We start from the raw sequence: 11,415 nt of genomic DNA on the forward strand, positions 1-11,415 counted from the left end.
TCATGACAACACTTCAAAAGCACTTCACGGGTTGTAAAGAGTTCGGGGATATCCTGAGGCTCTGGAAAGAGTTAACGAAATGTAAATCTTCCTTTTATATCAATTATTTTTTTTAAAAAGAAACCATTTCTGATGTGAATGCCGTTGTTAATGCTTTTAAGAGGTTGTGGGATGGGATTGATTTTGGCAGGGTGGCTCTTCCATAGAAGAGATTGAAAATTGCTCCCCCTCAGTGCATAATGAAAATAACCGAATTAACTCCTCAGTGGGATGGCAGCTCAGTAACCAGGGGTCAATCTGCAAAGGGCAGCTCCTTGGAGCTTAAACTAATCTTAACTGGGTTTCCAAACTGAAATAAAGGTCTTAAAGAGAACCTGCAACAGGAGAGGGAGGGGGAGGGAAAACAACAAGACAATGAGCTGAAGCTAAATTTGAAACATCAACATGTCCCAGACCTGCATTAACCCAAGTCTTTATTTGTGATGTAGTTTGTAGCGCTGAACAAACCCAGGCCTCTGCTCACTGAAAAGAGTGTCATTGTCAGCCTTACTGCTTAATGTCTGCTGGGTAGGTCTGCACGTTTTGTCCTCACCACTATTTATCCTTTGTGTGCCCGAGTTGCACAGGACATCTTCTGCAAAAATGTATTCATTGCCAACTCTACCTCTCTACAATAGGTTCCATCCACCGGGACTAAAATACAGCCAGGAACATGTTACTATTCACTTCATTCAATTTGAAAGGTAGCAAGACCACCATGTGAAATTCAGATGAGGAAGGCAGGCCTGTTTAACACCTTTTACTGCATCTAAATATTTTTAAAGATCAAGATTAATTTTATTTATCACATGTTCACTGAGACATGCAGTGAAATGCATCTTTCATCAAATCAAATCAGCGAGGAGTATGTCAGGCAGACCATAAATGTTGCCACGCTTCCAGTGCCAATACAACTCACTGATCCTAACTACATGTCCTTAGAACAGGGTCTTCCAACCGTTTTATGCCATGGACCTCTACCATTAATCAAGGGGGTCTGTAGACCCCAGAATGGGAACCCCTGCTTTAGAACATGGGAGCAACTGAAGCACCAGGCAGAAACCCTGTGGTCACGGGAGAACGTACAAACTCCTTACAGAGAGCGGTCTCTCACGTCGCTGGCAACAGTTCCGAGAGAGTGACAGGAAATGAACCCCGATCTTACAGCTGGTGCTGTAACCACTACACTATGTGCCGCCTGTTATCTAGCACGCCTTATAAGTAAGGAGGTTTTTAGAATATAGTACGCACAGCCACTGTATTATATGCTGCAAAATCACATGAACAATGATGGGATATTGACCAGATATTTGTGGAGTTGAGCAAGAGATAAATGTTGCCAAGACACCGGAGGAAATTTCTCTTGCACTCTGATGCAGTTCTGAGTGGGATTTGACTTAACAGCTAAGATGTAAAAGACAACCTTTGATCATGCAGTACTCCCTTCGTATCGCCTGTCCTACAGTACGTCACTCTCTCAGTATTGCTGCCAGCAACCCAGGTTCAATTCCACTGCTGTCTGTAATGAGTTTGTATGTTCTCTCCGTGTTAGTATGTTCTCGTCAGGCTCTCCGATTTTCTCTCACTTTGGTGCATTTGGGTCGCGCGGGCCCATTGGGTAGAAGGGCCTGTTACTGTGCTGAATCTATGAATTTCAAAGTAAATTTTATTATCAGAGTACATATATGTCACTACCCTGAGATTCATTTTTTTCTGCAGGCAAATCTATAAAACAGTAACTATAACAGGATCAATGAAAGGTCAACCAGAAGACAACAAATTGTGCATTGCAAATATAAATAAATAAAGAGTGCATGAAATAACAAGGAGTTCTTCTTACCCCATCCCTGACATATTTAGTTGTTTGCCTGTTCTCCATCTCCTCTGGTGCTCCCCCCTCCCCCTTTCTTTCTCCCGAGGCTTCCCATCCCATGATCCTTTCCCTTCTCCAGCTCTGTATCACTTTTGCCAATCACCTTTCCAGCTCTTAGCTTCATCCCACCCCCTCCGGTCTTCTCCTATCATTTCGCATTTCCCCCTCCCCCCACTACTTTCAAATCTCTTATCTTTCCTTTCGGTTAGTCCAGACGAAAGGTCTTGGCCCGAAACGTCGACAGTGCTTCTCCCTATAGATGCTGCCTGGCCTGCTGCGTTCCACCAGCATTTTGTGTGTTGTGTGTTATTTCCAGCATCTGCAGATTTCCTCGTGTTTGCTCGAGGAGTTCTTAAGGTAAGGGTTGTGGAAACATCTTAATAGATGGGCAAGTGAGTGTAGTTATCCCCTTTTGTTCAAGAGCCTGATGGTTAAATCACTAATAAAATATAGCATTTCTCCGTACTGCCCCTCTCACAATACAACATTCCCTCAGCACCACTCCACCCACAGTGTAGCACTCCCTCAGAACTGCCCTTCCAACAGTGCACCACTCTCTGAGTCCAGTTCATTGTCACTGGAGTAGAACCTGAGATGTTCTCATTCATGAGATGAAGAGTCTTGTGAATGAGAACATCTCCTCACCTACAGCTGGCTTCAGCAAGCAACAAGCTCTGCTGCACTTGAGTCCCTGTTGACGAGTAAGACTCAAGAGACTTACAGTAGATATGATGGGATTGGGAAGAAGAACAGAATGGAAAACATAACAGTTTAACCTTCACTCATTTCACCTGAAGCAATGCGTATTTTCTGCAAGAGCCCTGGTTTTGGACAGCAGAGAAAAATCACCACTATTCTATTTATTCTGAATAAAACTAAAGAAAAATGTTCAAACCTGCAATCAGTTTCCAAGTAGCTTTGAATTTTAAAAAATCTGTGGAAGGAAATGTGATATATCCTTTTCATAGGGTGAAAGTGGATTAACAAATCCTACAAATCTGGGGTAAAAGTCTACATGTACTGTTGAACATGGACCTTGACTACCAGCTGCTAACGCTGGATACACTCTTCTTCATTCTTGGCTTTCTATGTAGCTTCCTTAATGAAAACTATGAGACAATCCTAAAGAGGAATTTGGAGAACGAGTCTGATAGGGTTCATCCAGAGAACTGGTACAGTAAAGGCTGATTTACATTGTGCATCGCATCTACGCCGGAGGGTGACGTGCACCTCTTCAGTAAAGTTACTCACGTGTTGCGGCAACGCAGACTGCAACAACTGTGATTGGTCTGCTTGGTAGCATCGCATTTCCTCCTATGCATTTCCGGTTGCTTCTTCTCTGCCATGTTTGTAGGCTGTGTGTACACCGATGCAAAATAGATGAGCCAAATCGTCAAATCTATCTGCTGACATGCGAAAATGTTTGAAATGCATTTCCTCATCCATGTCTCTCACGAAGAAACTCAACACAGTTGCATAGAAACCCCACCACCAACTAGCGTTTTGGCGCACACCAATGCATACTCGCTATGGCTTAGAGTGACACAGAAGTGAAAATCAGGGTTATGGCGTAGGCTGCAGCGTAGCCCATATGCACAAGTATAAATCAGCCTTAAATGGGGGCACTTCCCTATATTGTGAAGGGGTACAGCTCAGAAACAAGCCTTTTGGCCTATTGAGTCTGTACTGACTACTTAGTTGCACTAATCCTACATTAATCCCATGTTTATTCTGTTATATAGATTTAACACTACTTCACACTATAATAGATTAACACTATTTAACTCTAGTTATTTAACACTACTACAGCATCAGCAACCCGGGTTCAATCCTGCCACCGTCTGTAAGGAGTCTGTATGTTCTCCCCATGGCCAAATGTGTTTCCTCCCACATTCCAAATGCAGGTTTGTAGGTTAATTGGATGTATAATGCAATTGGGCAGAGTGGGCTTGTTGGGCCAGGAGGGCCTGTTATCATATGTCTACATTAAATAAAATAAAAAATAAATCTCCTGTGGCCAATTAATCTACCAAACCATGTCTTCACCAGAGGAAACAAAAATAGCAAACTCCACATAGACAACACCCGAGGTCAGGATTGAACCTGAATTTCCTGTGCTCTGAAGTAGTAGCTCTACTACCTGCACCACTGTGACGCCAGTGTCAGGTGACCATAGCACACGTACTTCAGCTGGTGTTTCAGTGCAGCACTGCAAGATTTCAGATATTAAACCTGAATTTCAGATCAGCCTGTTTGACAGATGCAAAAGAACAGTGGTTGAGAATGTACATCAACCACAATTTCATTGAATTACTCTTCCATCTTGAATGAAACAACAGCCAGTGATCGAGTATCAGTATTAATTTTATTTCATGCTTGTTCCAGTCCACAGAGAAATCGGTAGTCCTCTCCCAAGCTTCTACATCCCCATTGAATTAGACGGGATTTCAAACAATCCATCCATTCTATAATCACCATTGTTTTATTAGTCCAAATTAATTGAGTTAGATTTGCTAAATCAGTTTAGTAGAACAGCCTACTGGATAGTAATCCAGTACCTTAATCATGATAAATTGGTTAACCTTCCTTCACAGTGTCACTATTTTCTTAAAGCCACATTGTACCACTAACACACACACACACGCACGCACGCACACACGCATGCGCGAGGAATGAACAAGAGGAAGAAGCTTTCCTCAAGGCCCTACTACCAAGTTTTCATGAAATATTTTGTCACTTGAGGTAACCAAAGTAGAGATGGTTTGACAAGGTGGAGGAGTTTTGCATGCTTTTGCCCAGTCTCATTTATGTTGAGCAACTAACCAAACATGCACAAGGCAGATTTCTTTCCTGATGAGTCAGTTGAGTTCTTGAGACAATCTGATAACTTTTTGGTTGCCCTTTCAGGTAACAGCTTCTTTTTTCCCCCCACTTCTGATTGGCTGATTTGACTGGACTGGAAGACCAGCACATAAGATGCCCTAAATGCACTCAAAGTGAACAGTGATCCAATCATCCAATAATGAACCAAGTATTTCACTAATTGAGTAGTTGATGGCTACATAATCATTTTTTTCCATTTTAGAGTTAGGAATGTATGTAAAATCTTACATTATGTACAAGGGCCCATACTGTTCTATCTTAATCTTAAACAGTTTTACAAGGGGATGAAGAAAGCAGTCATTGTAGAGAGTCAAATATCAATGCTCGGCAATTCTTCCAGTTACCGTTGACTAAACTGAGAGAAGAGGTACAGCCCACCGATGAGAACGAGGCCACGCATTCCAAATAACATTAGCATCAACAGCAAAAGGATGGACATAATAGGTTCAATGACTTGATTTCCCAGATTCCATCGTGGAAAGCCCATGTGAATCAAACGCTGATTCAGGTCCGCAAACAATGAGTGGCCTTGGTTGGCTGGTCCTTGGAAAGGCTGGTTTGCATGCTCCGTATTATGGATAAAACCCTGGCAAAACCAAATGGAAAAAGAGAAAAATCAGCACTCCTTCATGTTTCAAACTGGTTTCTTAGAATTTATTCCCCGTCTCTGATAAGGCTGAGGGAGCTTTCTGGACTATTTTAAAATACAGTGAGTAGCCAACGAAAGTAGCATAGGGTTAAGCATGGGGCAACAAGGGAGCCCTTTAGGCTTAATCCACCATTTTATGAGATCATCGATGAGCTTCAAAATACTTCTGAATAACCACTTTTACCCAGTATCAATTAACAGCAATAGTTAAATAGGAAACTGTCAATTTCTACATGTCATTATGTGCAAGAAATTACATCTAAGTAAAAATTAATGATAGGAAGAAAACAGTTTTCCAGTATCTGTATCTTTAACAAGAATACTTCAAACCAGTTAACAATTGCATTAATTGGAGAAGACAGTTGTAAATTCTTACTATCTTCTAGTATAAATTAGTTGCTAATAATCCTGATAGGTCTTAAGTCAATATTCTATCAGCAGTTGCATTAGTTTCCCTCAACCTGTAACGTGCTCCAGCCACAGCTGATATATTCTTTTTACACAGTCTTGGCGTGGTCTATTGCTCCTGGAGGAAAATATGGATTTAGAACAAGATAGAAGTTCCTAGATCAGACCCATTAGCATCTGTATTTAATGAAAATGTTGTGAAGGATTTGCATCAAATTCTGGTTGGACAAAAGACTCAGCCAATATATTAAAGGCAACATCCATTAAAGATTTCTAACATCTGGGCCATGCTATCTTCTTGCAGCTACCATCTGGCAGGAAGTATGGAAGTGCCACACCACCAGATTCAAGAACAGCTACTTCCCTTCAACCATTTTGTTCTTGAGCTGACCACAGCTTAGCAACACTATGACAAAATGGATAGGGGTTCTGGTGATATTAATCACGCTGTTCAACGTTTCTGAGGGATAGTTACAAAATAGGTGCTTTCATTAAACAAAGCGCAGCAGCAGTGTGAACAAAGGCAGCAGTAAGAGGTCAGAGATTTAAAGAACCTGCTATTTCCTAATGCATCACCCTCTCCCACTTGACATCCAAACTCTTTTGGGGAACAGGTCCTGGTAGAAGTCGCTTTAACGTCACTAGTGTTCAAGAGTAATGTCAGGAAGCACTTCTCAAAGGATAGTGCTGGGGGAAAGGGAAGAGGTTTTTAAGTGAAAATTTCAAACTGAGACTGGCAATTTTATTTTGCTTCCCAGTTTAAAGGCACATGGATGAAGTTAGAGCCAGATATAGCATGAACTAAGTGACTGAAAAAACACCTTTAATCCAGTAAAGGTGATGAGGCCACACTTAGGTTGGAGGAACAACACCTTATATTCTGTTTGGGTAGCCTCCAACCTTTTGGCATGAACATTGATTTCTCAAACTTCTGGTAATGCCCTCCCCCCTTCCCCATCCCCCTTTTCCCTCTCTCACCTATTTCCTTGCCCGTTCATCACCTCCCTCTGGTGCTCCTCCCCACTTTTCTTTTTCCCATGGCCTTCTGTCGCTTTCAACAATCAACTTCTCAACTATTTACTTTATCCCTCCCCCTCCAGGTTTCACCTATCATCTGATGTTGGGTTTCGGCCCAAAATGTCAACCGTACTCTTTTCCACAGATGCTGGCAGGCCAGCTGAGTTCCTCCAGCATTTTGTGTGTGTTGCTCAGATTTCCAGCATCTGCAGATTTTCTCTTGTTTGTGATTGAAATATTTTTGGGCTATGGGGAAACAGCTGAAGTAAGATATCTCCTCTTGCACCCTATCAGTGAATGATGCTCCTTGGTAGTAACCTCACTGGTTACTTCCAAAAGAACACTGACTCACTAACTATACCACAGAGTGAAAGGGTGGATCCCACATGGAAACGATGAGAAAACTTGGAAATTTTTGAAAGAATGCTTTGTGCTTAAATTCCTAGCCTCCATTCACTGGAGAGAGAATCCAACTGGGGACAAATTTTGGAGGCTGGAAGACTTGCTCATATGAACTACAAATGATCCTTAGATCTTCAGAATTTTCAGCATTCCTGTTATGGGGGGGTCGAAGTGGTGGGGGTCATGCACTTTGTGGCCAATTTATTTGGTACCTCCTGTACCTAGTAAAGTGGCCATTGAGTGCATGATTGTGATTTTCTGCTGCTTAGCCCGTCCATTTCGAGGTTCAACGTGTTGTGCATTCAGAGATGCTCTTCTGCACAACACTGTTGTAATGCGTGGTTATTTGAGTTACTGTTGCCTTCCTGTCAGCTTCAACTAGGCTGGCCATTCTCCTTCGATCTCTCTCATTAACAAGACATTTTCATCCACAGAACTGCCACTCATTGGATTTTCTTTTGTTCTTTCCACCATTCTCTGTAAACTCTAGAGCAGGGTTTCTCAACTAGCGCCCTGTGAGAGGTCGCTAAGAGTTCAGTGAGAGATCAAGATTGAAAAAAAAACATCGTTTTTTTTAACTTTGCGTGCTGCTAGCAAATACAGTGGTGGGCAGTGACTAAGCAGCCCTGTTAGCAATCTCTAAGCAAAGTATGGCAGTGCGCAGCAGGACATTTATTTGGTTGAGTCCATTCTCAGATTTTGACACGAGATAGGGGAGTACGTTGATAATAATGGTGAGCGCCGTATTGCACAGAGGGGACGACCGCAGGCTGATGAGCGTGAAGTGTGTTTTCTGAGCATTGAACGAACTCGCCTATTTTGGACTGTGATGTCATGTGATGTGATGTGTAAAACATTTTACTAACTTACAAATGCAGCAATGTTGTCAGAAGGTCCAATCTGGTGATTTTTGAAGAAGAGGTGTGAGACGGATGAGGAGGATTCTATGCCTAGGCCTATGGACAATTCTGATAAGGTTAATGATGAAGAATTACAATACTCTGAGTCACTTCACTGCACTAGTGCAACAACGGACACAAAAAAAGTCCATCTTTCCAATGAAAACTACTTATCAATGGGTTTTACATGGAGTGGTGGTCCAAGTTGTCCTAATCCATTGTGCCCAGTCTGTGCCAAACAACTTAGAAATGCAGCAATGGCTCCAGTAAAATTGTAAAGACATTTAACTACAACTCACAGCCATATGACACATAAAAGTGCTGATTATTTTAAATGGCTAAAAACAGAGTACAGCTTTTGTTAATAAAGACACAGTTGGTAAAGCAAGTTACCGAGTAACAAAACTTATTACCCAGAAAAGAAAAAGTCAAACAGTTGGTGAGAACCTAATAATGCCAGCATGTAAAATTATAGTGGGTAAAATGCTAGGACAAGATGCAGTATGCAAAATTGAACAAGTCACACTCTCAAACAGTATGATAAGTCAATTTATTTATGACATGTCACATGATGCTGAAGAGGTTTTGTGACAGAAACTGAAAAACAGCTTCTCTATCCAGGTTGACACGTCAACAGATTCACCAATAAATGCCATGTTGTAGCATTTGTAAGATTTGTAAATGATGGTGAAATTAAAGAAAACTTTTTCTGTTGCAAAGAGCTGCCTTAAACAAGCAAAGGCCAAGATATATTTAAAGTTTTGTCTTTATATCTGGATTAAATCTATCCACCCTACCTTTAGAAACATTAAACCTTGTTTTGGCTTAAGCCATTTATTTAATTGAAATTTATTATGTTTGCCTTATGAGTTTTAAAATTTATGAAAGAGCAAGAGATTGATTTTAAGAAAGGTAAGCCAAGCTGTTTTTTTCAAGAAAGGTTGGCTAAAAATTAATTCTCTACTCAAAAGAGCATTGACAATTATTTTCAGATTATTATATCTACAACTTACTGACCACTAACATACCGTCAGCTGTAGATATAATTACGCAAGGGTTCCCTGAGACCTGAAAATTATTTCAAGGGTTCCGCCAGGTAAAACAGTTGAGAAAGGCTGCTCTAGAGGTTGCTGTGTGTGAAAATCTCAGGAGATCAGCAGTTTCTGATTTACTCAAACCACCCAGTCTGGCACCAACAATCATTTCACTGTCAGTCACTTAGATCATATTTCTTCCCCATTCTGATACTTGAACTGCTTGACCATGTCTGTATGCTTTTAAGCACTACCATGTGATTGAATTGAATTGAATGATCTTTATTGCCATTATACATAGGTACAATGAAACTCTGTTTGGCTTCCTCTCAGGCAATTAAAGAAAGTGATAGATAAAAACAAGACAGTAATAGAAAAACAGTATTAAATAGATAAGTAGAAAATAAATTGCAGCAGCGCCAGAATATCACAGTAATGCACAAAGAGCCATTAGTGCAAGTATTTGAGTCCTTGTGAGTGCATGTGTGCGCTCAGTTTTAGTCATTGTTCTGTGGGAGTGGTGTGATGGAGGCCACAGCTCTGGGGTAGAAGCTGTTCCTCAGTCTATTTGTTCTGGTTTTTGGTGTCCTGAACCTTTTGCTGGACGTCAGCAGGTCAAACAGGGAGTGGCCGGGGTGTGTGGTGTCTCTGGTTATGCTGATTAGATATTTGTATTAACAAGCAGATGTACAGGTGTACTTAATAAAGTGGCCAACAAGTGTATATCATTTAGCCCAGAAACAGGCCCTTTGGGCCAGCTGCTCCACGTTGACTAAGATTCCTAACTAAGCTAGTTTCAGCTGCTGGTGTTTGACCCATATCCCGCTAAACATTTTATATCTGATTACCTGTCCAAGTGCCTCAACCACTTCCTCATGCCTTACTCGGACCATCCTCCGGGTGAAAAGGTTACCACCCCAAGGTTCCTATTAAACTTCTCCCCTCTCAGCCTAAACCTATGCTCTGCAGTTAATGATTCCCAGACGCTGGGGAAAATACTGTGTTTTTTAAAAAGCAGCCAACTTGGGCGAAGCGGACAGTGACACGGTGCAAGTTTGTATGTTGTGAGTCTGGGCTACGGCAAGGCCTGGTCAACCGAGAGAGCGCCCGTAGCCCGCCCGCTAGCCGACACCGACCTGGCGGCCCCTGTTCAGCTCTTCTCGGCGTGGAGGTGTCTTCCTGACCCGCGGGTCGTCATCCTGCACGATGTCCCCGTTGGCCAGAATACGAACCATTTCTTTTTTTTTTCTCGCGGTCTGCGGAAGACAACGAGAGCGTTGACAAGGGAGCCGGCGGCAAGGAGTGTCCGGCCTTGCGGACTGCAGTGGGCACTTTGGCAAGAAGCTGGCGGAACAGCAGGCGAAGGCTCCCGGATCGCAGCGACTCACAGCACCGCTCAAAGGAAATGCGAGTCATCGGGCTGTGTTACAGGGAATTATATCCGAACGAGCTGCTTCGTTCCCTTCCGCAAACTCTCCGTTAAGTTTGTTCGTGGCTGCGAGCATAACTCGCCCGTTCTCCAGCTCTATAGGTACCCCAGCAACACCTTATACTCGTTTTAAACCAAAAATGTTATTCCATGAAACACTGAGGTTCCTGTTATTCAGTTCCAACACAACTCGTGCCGGAGAGCCACGGTGAGATGGGAGGGAGAGGGACGGGGGCACAATCTCAATCGTTGCTTCACTCGGATCACGTCGAGGTTATTGTCATCTGGGCAAGTCCGGTGAGGCACAGGTACAAGAGAAACACTTGTTTGCAGCAGCCTGTACCACGAAAGTACAGACCACATACAAAAGATAAGTTATCCAAAAAAGAAAAAAAAATAACAGTGCAAAACAAGACACTGTAAACGAACACCTAAATCCGTGGCAGTGTAGGCAGTGATGGAGGAAAGGTCCGTTCAGGAGCCTGATGGTTGTAGGAAAGAGGCTATTCCTGATCCTTCTGTGCCTTTTGCCTGATGGTAGCCATGCACGACCTGGAACATGAAATGCACCTGTTCTGAAAGGGGAGAAACAGGTCCCCCATTTGCAAATGCATTCCCAGTGCAACTCCTCCCGTGAGATTCCTCCATGCCAATGCTCCCTTCGGCAGCTTACTGCAGTTGTCAGCCATGGTGATCTGTAGCCAGTGATGTCAGATGTTCCAGCTCTTTAGGAAGGTGGACCACTGCTGGGGATGATTGGAGGATACCAGAGTAGATGGATT

General features: G+C 42.6%; 1 protein-coding gene across 1 annotated transcript; it reads right to left on the reverse strand.

Annotated features, from left to right (window-relative positions):
• Positions 1-4,258: 4,258 nt before the first annotated feature.
• fam241a (family with sequence similarity 241 member A) lies at positions 4,259-10,854 on the reverse strand. The gene is made up of 2 exons (XM_073025330.1): positions 10,341-10,854; positions 4,259-5,381 (listed from the first exon to the last, which is right to left on the reverse strand). The coding sequence occupies exons 1-2, from the start codon at positions 10,437-10,439 to the stop codon at positions 5,136-5,138; spliced, it is 345 nt and encodes a 114-aa protein (XP_072881431.1). The 5' UTR covers positions 10,440-10,854; the 3' UTR covers positions 4,259-5,135.
• Between the last annotated feature and the right edge of the window lie 561 nt (positions 10,855-11,415).

Source organism: Hemitrygon akajei, chromosome 21 (genome assembly GCF_048418815.1).
Source record: "Hemitrygon akajei chromosome 21, sHemAka1.3, whole genome shotgun sequence".
Lineage (NCBI taxonomy): Eukaryota > Metazoa > Chordata > Chondrichthyes > Myliobatiformes > Dasyatidae > Hemitrygon > Hemitrygon akajei.